The sequence below is a fragment of the Leucopleurus acutus genome (genome assembly GCF_964270905.1).
Source record: "Leucopleurus acutus genome assembly, chromosome: 3".
Taxonomy (NCBI): domain Eukaryota; kingdom Metazoa; phylum Chordata; class Mammalia; order Artiodactyla; family Delphinidae; genus Leucopleurus; species Leucopleurus acutus.
In genome coordinates this window covers 117,045,885-117,072,104 of record NC_139145.1, presented here as the reverse complement: position 1 = coordinate 117,072,104, position 26,220 = coordinate 117,045,885, and the positions used below count along the sequence as shown (strand labels likewise).

Below are 26,220 nucleotides of genomic sequence, written 5' to 3'. Positions count from 1 at the left end.
CTCTGCCTTTTGGCCCCCTCTTTCCCCTCTATAGTGTACTGTATATCTGCATTATGCATCATGACCAAATTTTCCCCATCGGCAAAAATACCTGCCCAATCCTAAACTGCAACATTCTTCTAGCATTAAGACAACTCCTGGGGCTTCCTTGGTGGCAGAGTGGTTGAGAGTCCGCCTGTCGATGCAGGGGACACGGGTTCGTGCCCCGGTCCAGGAAGATCCCACATGCCGCGGAGCGGCCAGGCCCATGAGCCATGGCCGTTGAGCCTGTGCTCCGCAACGGGAGAGGCCACAACAGTGAGAGGCCCGCATACCACACACACACACAAAAAAAGACAACTTCTTAAAAGATAACCTTTCTTCTTTATCTTGTAAAGAGTCAGGTTACCTACCACTTTGTACCTGCAGAAGTGAACTGTGTAAACTGTCACTATTACGTCATTTGATATGATGTACATCCTGTCTAAAAACCACTTCTAACGGATGGAACAGTTCTCAGAGCTTTCTGAGATGCTGTTCCTAGCTTGTAATTCTCAATAAGACTAGAATATATTTTCCATTTCTTTGTTAATTTTTCATGAACAGGAAGATGGTGAAAAAAGAAGTGAAGTGCCCTTATTTTCTTCATTAAAAGAGAAAGAGGGAGCTGCATTTCAAATGGCTGGAAAAAAGATGGTTTATTCAACAAATGCCACTGGAATAAAATATAGATTCTTCCATTACACCATAATTTTTTTTTTTTTTTTTGCAGTGGCACTCACTGCTGTGGCCTCTCCTGTTGCGGAGCACGGGCTCCGGATGCGCAGGCTCAGTGGCCATGGCTCACGGGCCCAGCCGCTCCGCGGCATGTGGGATCTTCCCGGACCGGGGCACGAACCCGTGTCCCCTGCATCTGCAGGCGGACTCTCAACTACTGCGCCACCAGGGAAGCCCTATATTTTTATTTTCATATCCTTTCTAATGTATCTGTTAGTTTCCTAATTTTATTTTTTACTTTGTTATTGTTCTCTCTCTCTTATTTTTTTGCCATCCAACGTGCCTTGCGGGATCTTGGTTCACAAGCTGGGGGTCGGGCCAAAGGTCCTAGGGTGGGAGCTCCGAGTTGGAACCACTGGACTAACAGAGAACTTCAGACCACAGGGAATATTCATCAGTGAGGTCTCACGGAGGTACTCATCTCAGCACAAAGACCCAGCTCCACCCAACAGCTTACAAACTCCAGGGTTGGAAGCCTCAGGCCAAACAACCAGTAAGACAGGAACACAATCCCACTCACACACACACAAAAAAAGAGACGGCAAAAAAAATATGTCACATGTGAAGGAGCAAGGTAAAAAACTACAAGACCAAATAAATGAAGAGGAAATAGGCAATCTATCTGGAAAAGAATTCAGGGTAATGATAGTAAAGATGATATAGAATCTCAGAAATAGAATGGAGGTACAGATTGAGAAAACACAAAAAATGTTTAACAAAGAACTAGAAAAACTAAAGAACAAACAAACAGAGATGAACAACACAATAACTGAAATGAAAAATACACTAGAAGGCATCAGTAACAGAATAATGGAGGCAGAGAAACGAATAAGTGAGCTGGAAGACAAAATGGTGGAAATAACTGCCAAGGAGCGGAATAAAGAAAACAAGAATGAAAAGAATTGAAGACAATCTCAGAGACCTCTGGGATAACACTAAATGTACCAACATTCAAATTATAGGGGTCGCAGAAGAAGAAGAGAAAAAGAAAGAGGCTGAGAAAACATTTGAAGAGATTATAGTCAAAAATGTCCCTAATACGGGAAAGGAAATAGTCACCCAAGTCCAAGAAGCACAGAGAGTCCCATACAGGATAAACCCTAGGAAAAACAAACCAGGACACATATTAATCAAACTAACAAAAATTAAATTCAAAGAAAAAATATTAAAAGCAGCAAGGGGAAAACAAAAATAGCACAGCTGATTTGTCAGCAGAAACTCCACAGGCCAGAGGGGAGTGGCAGGACACACATACAGTGATGAAAGAGAAAAACCTACAACCAAGATTACTCTACCCAGCAAGGATCTCATTCAGATTCGACAGAGAAATCAATACCTTTTCAGACAAGCAAAAGCTAAAAGAATTCAGCACCACCAAACCAGCTTTACAACAAATGCTAAAGAAACTTCTCTAGGCAGGAAACACAAGAGAAGAAAAAGACACACAAAAACAAACCCAAAACAATTGAGAAAATGCTAACAGGAACATATATATCAGTAACAACCCTGAATGTAACAGATTAAATGCCTCAACCAAAAGACAAAAACTTGCTGAATGGATACAAAAACAAGCCCCATATATATGCTGTCTACAAGAGACCCATTTCAGACCTAGGGACACATACAGACTGAAAGTGAGGGGATGGAAAATGATATTCCATGAAAATGGAAATAAAAAGAAAGATGGAGTAGCAATACTCGTATCCAATAAAATAGACTTTAAAATAAAGACTATTAGAGAATGGACTTGAGGACATGGGGTGGGAGGGGGAAGATGGGGAGAAGTGAGAGTAGCATCGACATATATACACTACCGAATGTAAAATAGTTAGCTAGCGGGAAGCAGCAGCATAGCACAGGGAGATCAGCTTGGTGCTTTGCGATGACCTAGAGGGGTGCAATAGGGAGCATGGGAGGGAGGGGATATGGGGACATATGTATGCATATGGTTGATTCACTTTGTTGTACAACAGAAACTAACACAGTATTGTGAAGCAATTATACTCCAATAAAGATCTATTAAAAATAAATACATTTTAAAAATAAATAAAATAAAATTACTGCTCAAGTCTCATACTATGGATTTTCACAGTTGGAAATCAATTCCAACGTAAAAAATATTGTCAATAGCAGGTCTTATTTTTTCCTTTCTAGAATAAAAATGGCAGGAAATTTTTCTTCTGCTTTCTTAAATATAGTCTAACTTTTTTACCATTCTTCTTCTATGTCAACGATACTCCTTGCCACTCCTGTATGTGTTTGTATATGGAGAGGCAGCTTTTACTAACTGCTTAACAAATAACCAACAGGGAAAAGAAGCTGGTTTCAGACATTTTCCAAACATAAAGGTATGGCAATTTGAACAGTTCACGCTTTGCTATGGAGAAGACCTCACAGTATACAGCACAGCCTAAAATCTTTCACCTGTAAAGTTCTCAGGTTTTTCCTCTGTAGGTTGCTTTTGTTTGTTTGTTTGTTTTTTTAAAAAAAAAGAGTTAGGGACTTTCCTGGTGGTCCAGTGGTTAAGACTCCACATTCCCAGTGCAGGGGTAACAGGTTCGATGCCTGGTCAGGGAACTAAGATCCCACATGCCTCATGGAGTGGCCAAAAAATAAAATAAAATAAACCATCTATAGATTTCAAATAATAAAATTAAAGAAAAAATGAATTAGAATGTAATATCAGTAAGTATCACCCTAACAGGGGAGACAAAAATTTGTCCTATAAAGTAGAAGGCCTAGTAATAAGTCTTTTAAAGCCCTTTAAAGCTTTGTAGGTGAAAAAGAAAAAATTCTGTTTCAGGGTAAGCCTAGCATAGATACATTATGAAATATTCAAAACATTTAAAAGTAAAGTATTATGTAAAAATTAATCACTTTTGTGATATATATATATATATATACACATATACATATATAAAAATACATATATATATCTGCTACATGTTTCTCTAAGACCAAAAACATAACTTCATACCTCATAATCTGGTCCTCCAAAGTGAGATTTTTTCTTAAGTTCTGTCATGGCATTTTTGTATGCTTCCTCTATTCTTCTTCTCTTCTCACTTTCCTATTTAAAAAAAAAAAAGCAAGTGAAAAATTTATCATGTCAAGTGGGATTTTCTCTACATTTCATCAAAATTTTATAACTTGGCCCCAAAATAACTCCACTTCTGTGAAAAATGAGTATTCTTCTGCCCAAGAAAACACTTTTTTCTGGGCCATATATCACATACAAGCTACCATTTAAAATACCACTAAGATTGCCTTATAGGTAGGTTATATATTTAAATGGATTAAGTAACTACCAAAGTGTCTACACTTCAAAAAAACAAAAAAAAAAGGATAAATTAGCACCAGAGAAATGCCTACAATATATATTCACGTGTTTGTTTCCCCCAGTAGGAGCTAAATTAATTTTGTTACAGACAAAAAGTCAAGTAATGGATGCCAGGAAGAAAATAACTCAATTATTGGTAGAATCAATAAATGCAAAAAGATATTCTAAAGAAAGATACCTTTCTTATACTTTCCAACTGCTGGTTAAAATTATTTTAGAGCTGAAAAAGAGCTTAGATTTCTACTTTAACCTTCTCCTTTTATAGACAGGTTCTATGGCTCTAAGAGTTTGTGCAAAGATCCAAGGACAAAATGTAAAAAGGCTGGCCTTGACACCAACCTCAAACTTCTTTTTTTACAACAATGGACTACAATGAGTCAAATGTGATATTAAAGCCCTACAAGCTTATAAAGAACCTAATGCCTTTATTCCCTCACCTCAAATATTTAAAGGGCTAAATTAAAGTCCACACCGAACTCACCCAGAGCTTAACTACTTCTAAAAACCCTACCTGAATTAAGCTAGTGCAAATCAATGAATTAGTTCAGTAGGCCCAAACACTAACTGATTTTTGTGTACTGAAGAGAAAACAGGACTACAGACCCATCAGAATGGCTAAAATTTAAAAACACAAAAAATCACCCACAAAAAAAATGACAATACCAAGTGTTGTCAAGGGTGAAGAGCAACTGGAATTCTCATCTACTGCTGGTGGGAATATAAACTGATATAACCACTTTGGAAAATTGTTTGCCTCTACCCACTAAAGCTAAGCATATACCTCATGAATCGATAATTTTACTGCTTGGTATGTGCCCAAGAGAAAAGAGTGCATATATCCACCAAAAGATACATACAAGAATGCTCACAGCAGCTTTATTCACAACAGCCAAAATATAAAAAGTTAAATGTCCATCAGCAGGAAAAAGGAAAAAACAAATTGAAGTCATACAATGAAAATTCATTACACAATGAACAGCATACAGCAATAATACTATACAACAATAAAAAATAATAAACTACCACTAAAAGTTACAAGATGAATGAACTTCACAGTCAGTGTTGAGGGGGCGGAGGAGCGAGCCAGACACACGAGTATATTTTGTATGATTCCATTTACATGCTGTTCAAGAACAGGCAAAACTAATCTATGACTGTATAAGTTAAAACTGTGGTCACTTCTTGAGGTACTGGTACAGCATGGACTAGGAAGGGGCATGAAGAAACCTTCTGAGGTGCTATAAAAGTTCTACATCTTGATTTGAGTGGTGGTTACAGGGAAGTATACATGTGTATAACACTCATCAAGCAGTACACTTAAGATTGGTATACTTCACTGTATATATGTTAAACCTTAATTTAAAAAAATGAACAAAACAAAAACACACAACACAGCAATAATATTAAAATGATTTCAAGGAAAGCGAAAAAACGTGAAATTACACACTTGTAAATCCACTAATATAAGCAAACATCTTCAATGAATAATTTTTTTCTTATTAACATTCTTAACAACTAAAATTTGTTTAATCTTAGAATTTTTGGTCTTCCTGGACACGACTGGCTAAAAATTAAGCACACTTCTTCTAGAAAAGAAAGAATTATTTTTATAGGTAACTAAGAATATTCAATCATTTAGCTGTAAGAACAATGGAAATGAACAACATAAAATCAGAGAACTATTAGAGATTTGTATGTTATACACATCTATTGTATGTGTATATCTATTATATACATAAACATATATTAGAAATCTACATAAAAGGTACACAGCTATTAAATAGCTATTATTATATCACCTATCACCTACTTAATCACTCTCATTAGATTTTTAGCTCCTTGAAAAATGGTTTCCTGTATACTACTGTTTTCTCATTTCTAGCTTAGAGTCTAGCACACAACAGGCATATAAATACTTCTTGAATAAAACAACAATTTCAAGTAAACCATATTGTTAACACTGTATTTTCCTCCTCAATTATATGAATTACCTAAAAGACATGTTTGTTGATAAACAACTCTCTCTATTCAAGAACTTCCTAATCTTTACAGCGTGTGTATATATAAATGTATGTATGCACATACACATATGTATATATACACACATGTATACACACACACATTTAATATATATGTATATACTGTGTATGCACACACGGAGTTACATTTCCTGTAAAATGTAACTAGGAGCCTATATCAACCTTGAGAAGAAAATTATGGTGGAAAAGGTAAATAAGATTTGACATCAGATAGACCTGTAAAAGGATTACAAATTACAGCCATTTGCAGATTTCAATTAATACTACTACCTTTTGTGACTGTTATTTGGTTAAATGTGGTCTAACAAAACTGTTTTTTCACAGATCCTTTGGTATAGTCTACTTGTTGCTACCCAATAAAGAAAGAGAATGGATAAGATTACCAACATTGAAGACAACTGCAAGTACACATCCCTTTCAAATAAGAAATCTGATTGACAAAAAGATGGGGAAGCCATGTCTTATTTTTAATGAATTTTTTAAGGCAGTGTGGTTAGAGCATATGACTAGAGATGATGATCCTTTAGTGAAGGATAAGTAGACTGAAGAGAGGGGAGCTTAAGAGAAAGTTGCCAAAAAGTTTTGAATAAGCTAATCTGGATAAGTTGAATGATTCTCCTGAACAATTAGTCTAATGGATTTAAGGGATTGCCCTGTTTTCTCAGTGTTATTTTTTTGTGTGAACAGAGAATCTTCTAAAAATTGAATTTGATCCAAAATTGAAATCTATGACAATGTTAACAGTTCTACTCCAAAATAATAATGAAGTATCTGCGTGTACCTTAAATGGACATTTTCATTGCTTGTTTTAAAAGAATACATATTGCTAGTCAACCTGGCTTACTCTCACATGCACGTAAGAATTCTGACCAATTCTCTTTTCTTTAAACATGGGGACCTTCTTAAACATACAGTGCTGTTTAAATCCTGTAGCCATTCTGCTATTACATCAATGATGACATTGCTTTCCTTAGTGTTCTGTTCACATTGATAAGACCTCCAAATTCCACAAGCAATATGACTCACTAATGAATGATAAGATTCTGATTGATGTCTGCCCTGATATCCAGAGCTGAAATATAGAAGAGTAAAATTCTTCTTATTCGCTACTTAACACCTCTAGACAAGTCTCTGGGCCTCAGCTGCTGCTTCTATAAAATGATGGCATTGGACTAAATTCTCTAAGGTATGCTTTGGTTCTAAGATTTTATTGATGTTAAACTATAAACAAACATTTTCCTACTAAACAAATTCACTGAGCCAAATTCTACTTCACACTCGCAACTAAAGATTCATATTATTATTATCAGTGCTGCAGTTTAAACAAAGGTGGGAAAGGTGAACATAAGGCAAATGTTCAAGGAATAACAAAATGTGTGTTAAAGGATATCACAATGACCTTGGAAAACATACATGGCCATGAATGCAATAAGTTAATATTTAACTTTATAAATTGGGTGTTTTTAGTAGTTCATATAACTTAAGTACAGTTTCATGTATTACACAATAAAGCTAGGAAATGTCAAATGGTTCATTACTTCTATTCCAAAGCATTACTGTTACCATTACAAAAACTTTTATGTTAAAATCCAATGAAGAATGCATATTGTACAGTAACCAAATACATAACTAGTGAATCTCATTAGAAAAATGAGTTTAAGATGCTCACAAAGTTTCAGAGGAATAGTACCACCTGCTACTTCTCTCAATCCAATAGATTTTTCCCTAAGAAGTTAGTTTGGTTTAAATGTTCGATCAGTATATAAACAAACAAAATCTGACTATTTTTTACAAAGAAGAAAAACAAATCTTACCTTATCCAGTCTCTTTTGCCAGCTGTCCTCACGTTTTACCATTAGTTCAATACAATGAGAAAGTGTAGCAAGGATTCCAGCAGTAGTTGCTTTAAAAGTTATCGCCTCCCCTTTAAAGTCTATACCATTAATTCCTTTTGGTGTTACATGTGGAAATACTGAAAAAAAAAATTATTCACTAAAAATCTTTTTAACAAAGAAATCATTCCTCAGCACAACTTAAAATTAGAAAATTTTTAGAAAACTATCATATCAGAGCAGACTTTCAAACTGTAATTTCCTTCCTGTTGGCCAATATTTTAAAATTTGCATCCATCTCTATGAGCAAAGAGGCCTGTGACAGCATATGTACTCTCAAGTCCTTTTTTCTGCATTCTGTTTCCTGAAATCTATTTGCTATGCTGCACCCAGTGAAGAAACTGGTAGGTGGAATAATACTTTAATAATAACACTCAAGACAGCCTAGAGTGAGACCTAATTATGGCAAGAACTACCTTACATTTTGAGAAATCCTGAATTTAAAAAATATCTGAAAAGAAACTGCGAAAATGAATAAAGTAATATGTTAAAATTTAAATAAATGTCCAAATATAATTTGGGGACCAATGCACACATTAAACAGTTCTTATGTTTACATATTATAATTTTAATTCAAAGTTAGTCTTTGAATTAAATGAAAAATCTTAAAACTCATAAGATACAAATAGGAGAGCATAATATCTTATACTATAGTTAATAAGAAACCTTTTCAATAGAACTCTTTAAATGAAATAATGATACTTTAAACCTTAAAAACTCATATGTAGATACGACAGCAAAGGCACAATCCATAAAAGCTGACAAACTAAACTTCATCAAAATTTAAAATTTCTGCTCTTGAAGGCATTGTTAAAAGAAGGAGAGTTACAGTTATGTAGGATAAGTCAGTCTAGAGAGCTAACCTACAGTTAATAAAATAATGGTAACTGTGAAGAGATACATTAATTAGCTTGACTGCAGTAATCATTTCATCATGTACACCAAATCATCATTATTGGACACCTTAAATACATGTAATATCTATTTTTAAATTTTTTAAAAAAAAGAATGAAGAGACAAGCCACAGACTGGGAGAAAACCTTTGCACAGAATATGTATGATAAAGGACATATCCTTTATCTATCTATACATTAATATAGGCATATTCTGTATTGTAATATGCAAAATATAGTAATCTCAAACTCAACAATAAGGAAACATATAACCCAATTAAAAACTGAACCAAAGAATTGAACACATTTCACTAAAGAAGAGATCAGGATAGCAAATAAGCAGATGAAAAGATGCTCAATACTATTAGTTACTAGGGAAAAGCAAATTAAAACTACAGTGAGTACCACTACACATCTATTAGAAGACTAAAATTTTAAAAGACTGACCACGTCAAATGTTAGTGGGGGTTTGGATGAACTTGAACTCTCATAAATATGACTGGTGAAATGCAGCTTGGAAGATTTTTAAAAGGTTAAATACATACCTACCATATGATTCAACCATTCCACCTCTGGGTATTTAGCCCGAAGAAATAAAGTATACGTACATAAAAGAAACTTGTATGTGAATGTTCACAGCAACATTACTTATAATAGCCCCAAACTGTAAACAACCCAAATGTCCACCAATAGACGAATGGGTTGAAGAAACTGTGGTTGTTATCTACACAAGGGAACACTACTCAGCAATGAAAAGAAATTAAATACTGATACATACAACAACAATGAGAAATCTCAAACTGAGAAAGCGATCAGGCAAAAACACTGAGTTCTTGCTTTAAATTCTAGAAAATGCAAACTAATCTATAGTGACAGAAAAATCAGTGGTTGTTTGAGAATGGAGGGAGGAAGGGAAGACAAAAGGGATGGAAGAAACTTTTGAGGGCGATGGACATAATAATGGTCTTGATTGTGGTGACAGCTTCATAATAATATCAAAACTTACCAAACTGTACACTTTAAATATGTAGTTTACGGCGTGTTAATCATATCTCAGTAAAGTTGTTTTAAAACCTATTTTCTTTTTCTGGTATTTTCTGAAGATCCTTCCTATCACTATTTTCTACCATTCTTACCAAGACTGATGTTTTATTACAAACTACGATTTTTTTAAATAATCAACTTAGAAACTTAAAGTCATCTGTGTCCTATATATGAGGATGTGTGCCATTGTAATAATGGGTCCTCCATGCTCTTTGCTAATTTATATACAGTCAGTACAAGATGAAAGACCAACATAAAATGTCTTTGAAAAAACTTTTAGAAATGTACCTCTTCAGCTGCACTTAACTACTTTCAGAAGCTGTCACCCTCAAATCCTTTTCAGAATGATACAAGGATTATGTAACAGATTTTTAAACTTTCAAACAGTTGAAACTAAGTGTCTCAAACAGAGTAAGGTCTCTGAAATAAATTTCTCTCATGTTACATCTGTTAGGAAATGAAGGTCATGAAGACAAAACCTCATTTTAATTTGTCATCCACTGGGCTCCTCTAAGTACTGGTTACTTTGATTTTTGCTCTAAGTCTCTTATACCTTATTTTGTAGAACTACATTAATCTTGATGGAAAAACTTAAGCAAAACCCCAAACTACTCAATAATTTTAGATGAGTATACTCATCTAAATGTCTCAGCTGATCACAAGGGAAAGAAGATCTTAAAGAGACAAGGTGGCATGCCTTAGTTCTTCTGGGAAAATGATACACTGTAGCAAAAGGAAGTTGAAAGTATGTGAATGTAACCATGCTTATGAAGGGCAGAGATGAAAGATATTATAAAATAATCTATAAATCTAGATTTTTAAGTACTTAAGCTCTTAAAATTATCATTCAAATCTATAGTTCTTTTAGTTGAACTGACATTATACAGTTCAAAACTCTTTTAAAGGTGGTAACATTCAGAAAATCAAGGAACCCCGAAGCTAACATCAACATGTCAAAAATAAAAACAAATACTGACAGAAGCCAAGAGATTTGTAATCCTTTCATTTCATTAAGACTCCCAAACACTAATTTAAATAGTAGGCAACCTAAGGGGGAATCCTGAGCTTCTGTGGTGAGGATTTTTTCATTTCCCCACCTGAAATATTCCAAATGACTGTGTCCTTCTGGACATACAGGATGGCAACTTTGTTTAAATCTCCCACCTGTCTACTATGATAAAGAAGAAACATGGCTTAAGACTATGACCATGCTATTAATTGTACTAAGGTCAACAATCAACTGGTTTGGGACTACTGGTCTATTATAGATATGATTATTCTAACAAAGTAAGATACAGTTGGCTAAAAAACTAAATTTAAAATATTCTCAAATGAAAAATCTGTGAGCTGAAAGACAATGAAAAGTGATCTGTGGCTGGTCCAACTTCTTCATTTAGACAATTAATGTATGAGCATCTGTACACAGACTATGTGGGAGAAAAGGACAAGATGATAATCATGTTTCATAGAATAATGCATGTTCCATTAACATTAAATTGCCTCTCAATGAGTTTCATCAAGAGTATACCTTGATTTGACAGATTAGTTAATATTTACTGTCATTATTTTATATAGTAGATGACAATATGCTCTTGTATATTATTTACAAAACTGGAATACAAGTTACAAAATTGGTTAGAAAATATGGTTAAAAATATAGTTAAATGGGAACAACTGGAAAATATAATAGATATAAAAAATCCATGCAAGTAGCCATCTTTGACATGTAATTAATACAATTAATCATTAGAAATAAGGGTTTAGGGGTAGGAAATCTCTGACTTTAGATTGATTTAATCTAAAGTAGAGGCCAGGGAGTTCCCTGGCAGTCCAGTGGTTAGGACTCTGTGCTTTCATTGCTGAGGGCCCAGGTTCAATGCCTTGTCATGGAACTAAGATTCTACAAGCTGCATGGTGCGCCCCCCTCCCCCCAAGAAAAAGTAGAGGCCAAAAAATTGAACAGTACTAAGTCAGTGAATTTATTTACACTTTTTAAAAAATTTAAAGTGTACATTTTATTTATTTATTTATTTATTATTTATTTATTTAGCTGCACCACACAGCTTATGGGATCTTAGTTCCCTGACCAGGGATTGAACCCAGGCCCTCGGCAGTGAAAGCAAGAGTCCTAACCACTGGACTGCCAGGGAATTCCCTAGTCTTTTTATAAATACCAGCTTTACTGAGATATAATTTTCACAGCATAAAATTCACTCATTAACACATACAATTAAATGATTCTCAGTGTATTCACAGAGTGTACAAGCATCATCACAATCAAACTTTAGGACATTTTTATGAACCATCCCCTCAAATCCCACATACATTAGTAGTCACTTCCCATTTCCCCCAACCCTACCTCCCAGTCCTAGGAAACCACTAATACAGTTTCTGCTCTACAATTTGCCTCTGAATATTTCATATAAAGTAACAATGAGTGGTCTTCTGTGACTAGCTTCTTTCACTTAGCATAATATTTTCAAGGTTCATCCATGTTACAGCACATGTCAAGTATGTTATTCTTTCATATGGCTAAAAAATGTTCCATTTTGTTTATTCGTTAGTGGATGGATGTTTGGGTTATTTCCACTTTTTGACTGTTATGAATAATACTGCAATGAACATCCATGTACAACTTTTTATATGGATGTATGTTTTCATTTCTCCTGAATATATACCTAGGAGTAGAACTGCTAGGTCCAATGGTGACACCATGTATAATATGTTGAGGAACTGCCAGACTGTTTTCCAAAGCAGCTACACCTTGTTATGGTATTTCTTCCCGATTACAGCCAGCCCAATAGGTGTGAAGTGGTGTCTCACTGTGGTTTTGATTTGCATTTTCCTGACGGCTAATGAGTTGAGGAACTTTTCAGGTGCTCACTGGCCATTTGTATATCTTCTTTGGAAAAATGTCTATTGAGATGCTTCGCCCATTTTTGAACTGAGATATTTGTCTATTATAGATCTGTAAGAGTTCTTTATGTATTTTAAATACAAATCCCTTACCAGATAAATGATTGGCAAATGTTTTCTCCCATTTTGTAGGTTATCTTTTCACTTTTTGATAGTTTCCTTAAAGCACAAAAGTTTAAAATTTTGCTAAAGATCAAGAAAGCTTTGCCTTGCTCAAGGTGATTAACTCCTATATTTCTTCTAAGGTTTTATGGTGCTAGCTCTTTTAATTAGGTTTTTGATCCATTTTGAGTTAATTTTTGTGTTTGTGTGAAGTAGGGGTTCAACTTCATTCCTTAAATATGGATATCCAGCTGCCTAACACCATTTGTTGAAAAGACTTTTTTCCTGAGTTGTCTTGGCACTCCTGTGAAAAGTCACATTTATTTTACTATAAATGTGAGGGTTTATTTCTAGACTCTCAATTCTATTCCACTGTTCTATATATCTTTCCTTATGCCAGAACTATACTTTACTGTTGCTTTTGTAGTAAGTTATGAAATTGAAAGTGTGAGTCCTCCTACTTTGTTCTTTTTCAAGACTGTTGAAGCTACTCTGGGTCATTTGTATTTCCATATGAACTTTAGGATTAGCTTGTCCACTTGTGCGAAAATCCTACCTAGGATTTTGGTAAAGACTGGATTGAATCTACAGGTCAATTTGGGGAATACTAAATTTTTAACAATATTAAGTCATCTGATCCATGAACAGGGCAAATCTTTCCATCTATTTAGGTCTTCTTTAATTTTTTCAATAATGTTTTGTGGTCTTCATAATATAAGGTTTGTGCTTCTTTTGTTAAATTTATTCCTAGGTATTTAATCCTTTTTGATGCTGTTATAAACAAAACTGTTTCCTTAACTTTATCTTCATATTCTTCATTTCTAGTGTATAAAAAATACTGGGTTGGCCAAAAAGCGCCTTCAGTTTTTAAGTAAAAATAAAAGACAAATTTTTCACTTTTACCATGAACTTTACTGAACATATGCACCCTTTTGTTCCACTACCTTCTGCCATTTTTCAAGCAACTCCGTAAGTCCATCTTCCCAAAACTTTTTATCTTTTCGAGCAAAGAATTGTTCCAGGTGCCTTTTACAGCTTCCAGGGAACAGAAATTTTTTCCATTAAGAGAATTTTGTAAAGACCAAAATAAATGGAAATCCGAAGGTGCAATGTCTGGTGAATATGGCGGATGAATCAGAACTTCTCACCCAAGCCGTAACAGTTGTTGCCTGGTCATCAAAGAAATGTGCAGTCTTGGGTTATCCCGATGAAAGAGTATGCGTTTTCTGTTGACTAATTCCGGATACTTTTCATCGAATGCTGCTTTCAGTTGGTCTAATTGGGAGCAGTACTTGTTGGAATTAATCGTTTGGTTGTCCAAAAGGAGATCATAATAGAGGACTCCCTTCCAATCCCACCATATATACAACATCACATTCTTTGGATGAAGACCAGCCTTTGGTGTGGTTGGTGGTGGTTCATTTCACTTGCCCCACAATCTCTTCCGTTCCATATTATTGTACAGTATCCACTTTTCATCACCATCACAATTTGTTTTAAAAACGGACTGTTTTCATTACATTTAAGTAGAGAATCACATGTGGAAATACGTTCAAGAAGTCTTTTTTTTCTTAACTTATGTGGAACACAAACATCAAAGCGATTCACATAACCAAGCTGGTGCAAATGATTTTCAACACTTGATTTGAATATTTTCAGTATGTCGGCTATTACCCATGTGGTATAACATTGACTGTTCTAAATTAATGTCTCAGTTTGATTGCTATCAACTTCAACTGGTCTACCCTACCATGGAGCATTGTCCAGCGAGAAATCTCCAGCACAAAACTTCACAAACCACTTCTGATGTGTTCGATCAGTCACAGCACCTTCTCCATACACTGCACAAATCATTTTTTGGGTTTCAGTTGCATTTTTACCTTTCTTGACATACAGCATAAAATGCTGAAAATGTTGTTTTTCTTCCATCTTTAATATTAAAATGACTACACAAAATTTCACCAATTTTGATAAATCTTTTTTAAAATGCACGCTGATATGCCAGCTGTCACATACAATCTAACAAAATTGTTTTGAATGACATTAAAGCCGACTAAGTGCTACTAGAGCCATCTTACAGAAAAAACTGAATGAACCTTTTGGCCAATACAACTGACTTTTTGTATACTGATCTTATATACTGCAGTTTCAATTTATTAGTCCTAATAGGTTTCTAGTGGATTCCTTATGATTTTCTCTATGTAAGATAACGGCATCTTCAAACAGAGAAAGTTTTAATTCTCCCTTTTGAATCTGGATGCTTTTTATTTATTTTTCCTGCCCAGCTGTCCAGGTAGAATCTCTAATACATTATTGAACGGAAGTGGCAAGGTTGAACAATAGTTAGGAACAATGTTATCTTGTTCCTGATCTTAGGGGGAAAGCATTCAGTCTTCCACCATTAAAAGTGATGTTAACTGTGGGTTGCACTAAGAGATACTGGTTATCAAGGCAAAACTGGCCTCAGAGAATGATTAGTTAGGAAGTGCTCCCCCTATTCTACTATTTGGAAGAATTTGTGAAGAACTGGTATTAATTTTTCTTTAAATGTTTAGTAAAATTTACCAGTGAAGTCACTGGAGCCTGGGCTTTTCTTTGTGGGAAGTTTTTTTACTAATTGTGTCTCTTTACTTATTATTGGTCTATTTGGATTTTGTAGGTCTTCTCGACATAGTTTCAATAGTTGGTGTCTTTGTAGGACTTTTGTCCATTTCATCTAAGTTATCTAATTTGTTGGCATACAGCTGTTCATGGCATCCCCCTATAATCTTGTTTATTCCTGTAAGGGCAGCAGTAATGTCCTCCCTTTCATTCCTAATTTTAATAAGTTGAGTCTTCTCCCCTTTTTTCTTGATCAGTTTAGTTAACAGTTTGTCAACTTTGCTTTTCAAAGAATCAACTTAAAAGTTTCATTGATTCTCTATATTGTTTTTCAATTCTCTTTTTTCTTTATAATAAATGTGTTTCACCTACAAATTTCCCTCTAAGTACTGTGGCAGCCCATAAGTTGTGGCATCTTGTGTTTCTGCTTTCATTCACCTCACAGTATTTTCTAATGCCCTTGGTGATTTTTGTCTTTGATCCACTGGTTATTTATGAGTGTGTTAATTTCTACATATTTCTGAATTTCCCAAATTTCTGTTATTAATTTCCAATTTCATTCCACTGTGGCTGGAGGACATACTTTACTTGATTTCAGTCCTTTTAAACTAATTAAAGCCTGTTTTGTGGCCAAGCATAAGGTCTATAATAAAGAATATTCCATGAACAATTGAGAAGAATATATATTTATCTATTGTTAGGTGGAGTGTTCTGTGAATGTCTACTAGGTCTGTTTATTTAGACTATTCGAATATTTTACTGTCTTGTTGATCTTTATCCTACTTGTTCTATTCATTCTTGAAAGTTGGTTATTGAATTCTCAAACTATTACTATTGACTTGTCTCTTTGGTCAGTTTTTGCTTCATGTATTTTGGGGCTCTGTTGTTACATGCAAATACGTATTTTATTGTCATAAAATCTCTCCTTTTGTCTCTAGAAATATAATTTTTAAAAGATGGCATAGAATTTAACAGAAGAAAACTTATACAGAGGTAGATGAGAAGTTTGTTCACAAAAGATTGAGGAAACATTCCTTTCACTGTGATCTAGAACTCTTAAAAGTCTTTAACTAAGGAAGGTGTTTTCTAATTCAAAAATTTCTCCTCTGCTCTAATCTTCAAATTATTTTAATTGCCTTTCTTCTCATCTTAGAATATCTGGAAGTTTTACTCCTGTTTTAGTCTTCGCTCCATAACCCCCATTCCTATTCCTGGCATATTTACTAGTAGGTTGGTAAACTAGTTCTAAATTTTAAAAAACTTCAGTATAGTTACATCACAATATTTGATCTAGACCTAATCTTTAATAATGGCCCTAATGGTAAGAACATTACAATGACCACTCCCAAGAACAGAGTATTATTTTTCCCTCTTCCAACAGTTGATCAATCTAGGACTAAGACCCTGTTTTTGAGAGATGACTAAAATACCTTAATCCCAGACTACAATCAAGTAGTTCCAGATTTAAAGACTATGCTCTGTTCACTTTACCGGATTATACTCAATGCTTCTGACTAACTTATTTCTAGAGCTTAGCCATAAAAAGATACTTTCCACCTATGATGATTTTCAAGAGTTAATTTCCATCAACATTAAGAAAGGAATTCTGTTCTTTAATTGAAATATAGTTGATTTACAATGTTGTGTTAATTACTGCTGTACAGCAAAGTGATTCAGTTATACATATATATACATTCTTTTTCATATTCTTTTCCATTATGGTTTAATCACAGGATACTGTGGTATGGTTCCCTGTGCTATACAGTAGGACCTTGTTGTTTATCCATTCTATACATACCAGTTTGCATCTGCTAATCTCAAACTCCCAATCCATCCCTCTCCCACCCCACCTCGCCCTTGGCAACCACCAGTCTATTCTCTGTCGGTGATTCTGAAGAAAGAAAGTTGCTTATTTGCAACTTAAAAAAAGTTTTAGGAATCCATGCCAGCTTTTTCTTAGGATATGTTCAAAGAAAGCACTGACCATGAATCACAAGTTTCTGTCACAACCTCCCTGCCCACCCCTGCCTCATACATAGATTCCACACATAAGTGATACCATGCAGTATTTGTCTTTGGTTTATTTCTCTTAGCATAATGCCCTCCAGGTTCATCCATGTTGTTGTAAAACAAAGGTTCCCAATCAACAATTAAGAATTCCATCTAATGAGTGAGCCCTTATAAACAGAGCAACAATTAACTGATATATGAAATAAACTGATATATGTAATAAACCACCTTGCTCCTGAGTCTATAAACAATTGTGCTGTGAAATCAGTGATTTCAGTAATTTTCCTTTAATAACACTGATTATATACTTTGCAACACCAGTTTATCAAGTGGAGAGAGAAAAGAACATTAACAGAGAGAAATACACTCTAAAGAAACATTCAAGTTCCATTACAATGTTTCCTCCCTAAGAAGTACTTTTTCAGTACTAGAAACTGATTCTACCAAATACTGCTGAAATAAGAGGCCAATGTCCAGAATTTAGAATAAGTCTTTGTCAGATGAGCTGTCAGATTATTTAACGTCAGAATGTATATTTTACCTACATGTCTTTTCTTAGAAGAAAAATTTCGCTGTCCAGCTTAAAAAAATTTTCTTAACTATTCCATTTATTATTCTTGTTATATAGTTAGTTATTATGTAACTTTAGAAAGTGTATTTTACCAAACTGAGGGGGAAAATTTTACTACTTACCCTTTTCTTTATTGCCATTGGTATTATGCAAGAAGTCTCCATCAGAACGTGTTGTAGGAAAGTCATCTTCATCATCTTCTACCACTAAGTAAAATATATTTAAAGATATCAGGATGAAAGCATACAGAAATTAACCAGTTTATTCTTATGTTCAACGGAGTAAATGTACTCTGGATTCTGTGAGTACATGGTTTTATTCGTCTTTGTATTTTCAGTGCTTATCAATGTATGCCCAATAAATATGCTGTGGAATGTCTTTAAATACATTCTTATAAAAACTGTACCCATTCTCATTTGTGTAAGGGATAATACTGAGATACGATTTATTCTGTCCTTTAAGTCTTCCTATCTCTTCCTCCTGACCTTGGGGAGATTTCATAGTTCCACCAGAGGCCTACAAAGACTGAAGAGGACAGTAATGGTACATGCAGAAGATACTTTATCTTGCCTCTAGGATATGCAGGGAAAATATAATGACTTATAGATGTGATATCAATTTTAGTTCATCCCAATGTGTCTGTGCCTGGACATCCATTTTAACCTACCTAATTCCAGAAAATACAGAATCCCTGTGTTCTTCCACATACCTCTTTCTTCTACGTACTATCCCTTTTTCTACTGCCTAACATACTTAATCCTCTGCACTATGTATTCCACTTCTTAGTGCAAATTTCTAAACCTCAGCCCCCAACCTTATTCTCTGTTTCTGAATGGCTTCTTTAGTTTATTATCATTTGAGGAACTCCCTTTCTACAGAATAAATCTTCACTTTAAACTAATGTCTTACTCCTTGCCTATCTCTCTTTACATCAGGAGTAATTTGGCTCTATGAGGAACATTTCATCTATTTTTAACTCTCTCTCCAATGGATGCAAAGCCCACTACTATTCCTTACTCCTTCCTGTGACTAAATGGTAGTAATTACTATGGAAAATACCTTTATTCTGTACAATTTTCTAATTACTGGGCTATTTCATTTTTTTCATCACCTGAAAATTTTGCACTCATCTATAACAACTTTTTCAAATCATAAGCTGCTATTATCTACTAACACCTACTATTTTATAACCAGCTAACTGCTAACAGTATCCAACTGACATTTTTCTTTTCCACATCCATCATTCCTACAGACTTCAGTATCCATATTGAAGCCTCTGCAAACGCCTTAGTTCCAAGATTAATCAAATTCCCAGATTCTGTGGATCTCTGTCTTTTCGTCAATAATTTGCAAATATGGTCAATTCTAAGAAATTAACTACTACAGTGCTGCTCTGATTTTAAATCATTACTGATTTTAAATCATCAGACAACATCCTGACCTTGACTCATTACTAATCTGATTAACTGCTCTTAAATACTGAAATGTCTGCATTTCACTTGTCTCCTCAGTATCTACCTTGGGTTCCTAAAGATTCACTTTCATATCTCTAACCATCCAATAGCCTAGTACTACCAAACAGGGATTTTCAGCCTTCTTTTTCTAGTAAATACTCAAACTATAAGACTGATGAAAACAAGAGCTGCTCTGGCTAAAAGAGTGGCCCTCCCCCTTTCCTTCCCAACCAAGCACTCCTTGTCCATCATTGAGGCACCTTTAAGGGATGCCTGACATGATTTAAAACCACTGTCCTAATACAAATCTCCCATCCCAATCAGACTGGTCTCCCTTACCAGCCCTCAAATCTATTATGCTAAATTCCATCTCTGGATCTTGTACATTTCTGCTTTCATTATCCCAGCAATAATCCAAATCAACCACATTAATAATAGCAACTATTATTGATTTTTTGCTATTAAGCACAGGGCTAATATACATATTCTGATTTAAATCTCACAATCATATGTGCTGGATACAACACCCATGTTACAGAGGAAAGAGATGTGCAGAAATGTTAAGTAATCTACTTCAAGTCATCAAACTAATAATGAATAGAAGAGCAAGATTAGAACCTTTATGTTTAATATGGTATATATGTCTTGTTTTAAAATATATCTTTAGGTCAGAGATAATGTCTTCTACTTCTGTAATCCTAGAGTATTTGGACCTAAATGGTTAATTAAATCTTACTGAAGTGTGGGGGGTGTGTGTGTGTATGTGTGTGGTTAAGTCTCCTTACTAGCAATTACGATAAAACTTTTTAAATGAAAACATTGAACACCTAAAATGAGAGCTTGCTATTATCATTTCAATGACACACTTAATGAAGAACAGTGATTCTTCTTAAAAATTTTTTAAGTCACAGGTAATTTAGTCTTGATAATTTAGTGAAAGTACATCTATAGAGATCCTTAGGTCAGCAATTCCAGTCTATAGTCGAAGTAGGAAACTATGGTCCATGTTCTTATTTCACCTTTACCCAGCATGTACTCTTAAAAACATTTCTTAAAATAGCCATTTATAGGGAAATCAGTTGTTATATACTGAATTGTGCCACAACCAAATTCATATGTTGAAGTCCTAACCTTCCTGTACTCCAAAATGTGACTGGACTTAGAGATAGGTCTTTACAGAGGTAATCAAATTAAAATGAGGTCATGAGGATGGGCCCTACTTCAATATGACCAGTGTCCTTATAAGAGGAGGAAATTTGGACACAGACACTTACAGAAGGCAGATGATGTGAAGACACAGGGAGAAGATGATCATCTACAAATCAAGGAGAGAGGCTTAGAACAGATCCTTCCCTCATGGCCCTCAGAAGAAACCAAACTTGCCAAAACCTTGATCTCACATTTTTAGCCTCCAAAACTGTGAGGAAATACACTTCCGTTGTTTAAGCCACACAGTCTATAGAGTACTTTGGCGATGGCATCCCTAACAACTAATACATTAGTCTATGACTGCTGCTATATAATAAAACATGAATAATGTTTTAAAATATTTTTCAAATCTTCTACACAACATGGTTATTATTACATCCCAACTTCCACTCCTTCCACTATCACTTTTGTCTTTAAAATGCTATATATTATTGACGTGAATCATTTAAAAATAAACAAGGAATCCAAACCTGTATACATCCTGTTTTAGTTTAAAGGGCTATTTGCAAGCAAATGAAAGCTGATGTGTAATGTCTAATTTGACAAAAAAAAAGTATACATACTTTTTAAATTAATGAGAAATAGAAGTTCAACTGTCTTTATTTTTAGAGAAATAAATATTAAATGTTAAAGAACCAAAAACTTAAAAGTGCATCAAATATAAAGAACTTCAAGGATACTTCAGGTAAAATTAAGTGCTTTAAGAGGAATATGGGCTTCCGCTTCAGGCAAAGATGGAATAACAGGGAGAGAATTTATACTCTAGCATGAAACTAAAAAATCAGACAAAATATATGAAACAATGGTTTTCAAGATACTGGATATTAGGCAACAAAGGACAATGATCCCTAAGGGCTGGGGATCAAATGATGTGAGCGCTGTGAATGCTCCAGCTTACTGCCATGGGAGAGTTTCCAAGCTGTAGAGTAATGAGGAACCCAGGAGGAGCCTGGTAGACTCTCTGAGGTGAAGAAATGGAGCTGAGAATCCAGAGAGACGAAGGACAGTAGAGTTCACAAGGCAGAGTACTTGGGAGGAGAGAACTGTACAGAGAGAGAACTCTGGAGATGGGCAGAAGGTCCCCCTGAGTATTTTGCAGAGTACTGACAGCACATACAAGTTGAGGAACTATAGAGGTCATAGAAAGAACCATCTGAGAGGATTCCACCAGGGAAGAGTACCCAAAGCCTATGTGGGGCAGGGAAAAGCACCTGTTCCTATAACACAGACCTGGAATAATTCACAGGGAATTGGCTAGAGAATGCGAAACTGCCTTGGCACAGTCTTAGGGAGAAATGGAAATACATTATTCTAAGGTTCTTAAACAATACAGGAGGTGGGTATATTACTTGAAGGGAGACTGTAATAACTTAAATGTGCATACTATAAACCCTAAAGTAGCCATATAATAACAAAGAGTATAACTAAAAAGCCAACAAAGGAGATAGAAAACGGAATTATAAAAAATACTCAATCCAAAAGAAGGCAGAAGAAGGGAACAAAGAACAGAGAAGACAAAAAGAATATGTAAGAAGGGGTGAGCTCACGTCCTTCTACTCCACCATCTTGCCAGCAAGTCAACAAAAAGAATATGAATTCAGATCAAAGACATTTAATAAGACCAAGAAACGAAACCATGTTAGGCAACTTAGTTATACTGGGTATGAACTCAGAATGATTTAGTAATACTGTTATGAGTAGTTCATTTTTGCCCATTGTAACAAACTAAGAGAAAAACTAAAGAACAGATATTGACAACACCAGTAATATTTAGCAGTAACAAATGAAAAGTAACTTCAAAATTCACATTATAACTAAAGATCATCTCTCTTAAAAAAAAAACTCACTAAAATTACTTTTACATGTGTATGTAATTCCATTATTGACTTCTTCTATGAGAAAAAGGCCAGAGGAAGGGAGGGTGACAAAGGGAAGGAGAGAAAAAGAGGTAAAGAGGGAGAGGAAGAGGAAGAGCAAGGGATGAAAAGATCGACTGATTCCAGATCTGGAGGATTTAACATAAACATATGCTTGTCTCTAACACTTGTCATAGGGTACATTTATTAGACATAATCATGTGAAATGCCCCATATTATCAAGATGATATTATATTTTTTAATGGAATAAAGAGTTCAAAAACCATTTTAAAATCTTCAATGATATCTGGTATGGGTGATCAGATTAATTAGGATGTTATTCAAGTAGACAAGTTATGTGGACACTGAAATCTGTTACATTAGAGGTGTACAGCAAAAGTGACTATAATTACCTTCATCACTTAAAGACATTACCCTTAAGATCAAGAGGCTTTAAATAGTGGTAATAGCCTAATTAACCTTTATCCCTTTGAAGTTCATCCTTGGAGACAGCATCAGCACAGGCATCAAAGTACTTCTGTAGAGTATCGACTTGTCTGCATAGGATATCTCTAAAGGTTTCCATTTCAGCCAATTTCTCACGTAAACTGTGGCCCTTCTGCAAAACACAAAACGGGGAGATGTAATCCAAGTTAACAAAACTAGAATTTGTTTATTCTTAGTCCCATGGTATTTCACCACCTTTTAAGGTCTGTATCTTACTATTGAGGGCATGGAGTAGGGAGAGTTTTCAAGTTCAATGTATTATTTCCAGGGACAGACTTGAAACTCAGTAATTAATGGCTTGATAGTGGTAAGCCTGAAGGAAATGAGAGCAAGCCTGACAACTTGCCACTACAACATTTAATATTTTCAAATTAAACACTGTGATGATAAATTGTGAAAGACTTTAAAATGGGCAAAAATATTACTGGGTGTCCTTTGAAAGGAATAGTAAGTATCATCCATGATACTTACTGGGTGCCTGATCATATAGAAGTCTTTGATTTCATTGCATTTGAGCTATTTTACAACTCTTTAAGTCATAGAAAACTGAGAGTAATGTAAATGATTCTTGTCCATAGAAAAGCAAATGAACTTTGTCCAGTGGAGGTACACTGGTTACTAATGTGTGACTATTGATTAGTTTTGCATATATTAGCAAAATCATTTCAGCATTCCTCACATTCTTCTTTGAACTACATTTTTTCTTTAACATCTTATTTCATTAATGAATGAAACAAAATCTCTGACGTGTGTTCATTTTATTTTTATGAGTCATGATTTTACCTCTTAAAAAACTATTCTGTACAACTTCAAATAATTTACATTGTAGGAAAATTCTTTCAAAAAACTTATTCTATCAAATAAGTTCTGTTCACAACATTCAGTACTAAAGCATTCATAACCACAAACCTTGAATGAAGACGTGGATGTTGCAGAATAGCCACTTGCTCCAGACACCAGTGACACCATTGAGCCATGTCGACGCAAGCTGGATTCAGATCCATATCCAGACTCAGTCTAAAAAGGAAAGTAAACTACATGAAAAAAATTAAATAAAAAATACTTAATCATCACAAGAAAAAAACTTTTTAACTACGTGAGGTTATGGATGTTAACTAAACTTACTATGGTAATCCTTTCACAATATATACATATATCCAATAATTATGCTGTAAACCTTAAACTAATACAATGTTATATATCAATTATATCTCAATAAAACTGGAAAAATACTTAAGAGAAAACAAAAGTTTCCCTATAAATTAATAAGGTTATTGCAAAAAAATTTTTTGTTAAGGTTACCGTAACAATAATTAGTAGTTTGAGTTCACTCAAGAAATATAGGCAATCCGCTGGCATAAGCAATGCTTTCAATTCCTAACTGCCACTTCATTTAGAAATTTACTGAATACCAACTACATGCTGGGCTAGTTGGCTAAAAGAGTTTAATAATAGGAAAACTACCTACAGAAGGTAAATTCATAGAGACAGAAAGTGGAACAGTGGTTATCAGGGGGCTAGAAAGAGGGGAGAATGAGGAGTTAGAATTTACTAGGTACAGAGCTGGAGTTGGAGAAGATGAAAAAGTTCTGGAGATGGATGGTGATGGTGGTGATGGTTGAACAACAATGTGAATATACTTAATGTCACAGAATGAAATGACAGATCGTAATGCATATTTTACCACAATAAAAAATTTTGGTAGAACAAGGACCAAAAAAAAAAGGAAAACTTCTTTATAGATGAATTATTTACCCTGACACAGCTCAAATACCACTGTCTCAATGAAGCCTTTCCTATTATTCCAGATAGTCTGTCTCTGTATTCTCAACCATTCTTAACATATCATGATTATGGCATTTGCCACTCAATTTTAATAGTTTACATTTTGTAACTACTAGTGGACTTGTACCTTCTGTAAGAAGACTGTATTTCTTCCATTTTTGTAGCCACCTTGACAGTTCATGGCACAAAGAAAATCCCCAGTTTTGCCAGTCTATTCTGTAATCACATCATAGAAGATAACTGAACTCTTTTTGGGGTTTAGTTAGACTCAGAACTGTGATCTAATTTTGATGGAGTTGGCAATCTTTAAAGTATCAATTTTGCATCCCATCCTCCTTAGGAAAATGCAGTACTAAAAACATGGACAAAAGAATTAAACATTTGAAAAAAACAACTTCCAAGTACCTAAAACCTGCTCAAGTATTTTGGGATCTCTGATTTCTTCCTACTGTTATTCTTTTACAAGTACTGTGCATAATTTTAATCCTAGACACTAAACTTAAGAGGTAAAATAATATCTAATCATTTTTGGCATCACACCTAGTGCAGCTTCTTAAAAATTCAAGCTTCCAGTACATACCGGTCGCTAAAGATTCAAAGATTGTCATACTTTAATAATGCCTGTTCATAAAACACTCTACCTATAAACGGTACTGCAATATATTCCTAACTCTTAATTTACTAACAAATTACATATAAACTCATGACTAGATGGAATCAAAGGTACAATAAATTGAACCTCAATAAATTAGCTAAAGAAAAATAGGTAAGCTTGTTTCAGTATCACAGAATCCCACAAAAAGAAAATTCTAATTACAGAAATCATGCAATTCATAAAAAAAATAAGACTTCTTATCAAATAATGTCCTGGAACAAAGGTACTGAGCTAGGTTCCTTAACTAAAATGGCTCTAGTTTCTCTTTCTCGTTTGACAATAATGCTAACTTTCTAAGTATAGTGTTTCTACATTTTAATTGTTGTACTGGTTTGGTAAAGTTTTTCGTTAGATTTAAATATAGAAGATTGGAATTAAAAATAAGAAAAATCTGGGCTTCCCTGGTGGCACAGTGGTTGAGAGTCCGCCTGCCGATGCAGGGGACACGGGTTCGTGCCCCGGTCCGGGAAGATGCCGCGGAGCGGCTAGGCCCGTGGGCCATGGCTGCTGAGCCTGCGCGTCCAGAGCCTGTGCTCCACAGCAGGAGAGGCCACAACAGTGAGAGGCCCGCGTACCACAAAAATAAATAA

The 26,220-nt window shown here is 34.7% G+C and overlaps 1 protein-coding gene across 2 annotated transcripts in view; it reads right to left on the bottom strand.

Annotated features, from left to right (window-relative positions):
- Window positions 1-26,220, bottom strand: part of CERT1 (ceramide transporter 1) — a 123,246-nt gene that overhangs the window by 42,850 nt on the left and 54,176 nt on the right. For both annotated transcript variants that reach the window (XM_082836072.1, XM_082836071.1), the window contains exons 4-8: window positions 24,100-24,207; window positions 23,164-23,302; window positions 18,287-18,370; window positions 7,950-8,107; window positions 3,734-3,826 (exon numbers count right to left, since the gene is read on the bottom strand). In XM_082836072.1, coding sequence (XP_082692198.1) covers window positions 3,734-3,826; window positions 7,950-8,107; window positions 18,287-18,370; window positions 23,164-23,302; window positions 24,100-24,207 — 582 coding nt within the window. The remainder of the gene's footprint in view (window positions 1-3,733; window positions 3,827-7,949; window positions 8,108-18,286; window positions 18,371-23,163; window positions 23,303-24,099; window positions 24,208-26,220) is intronic.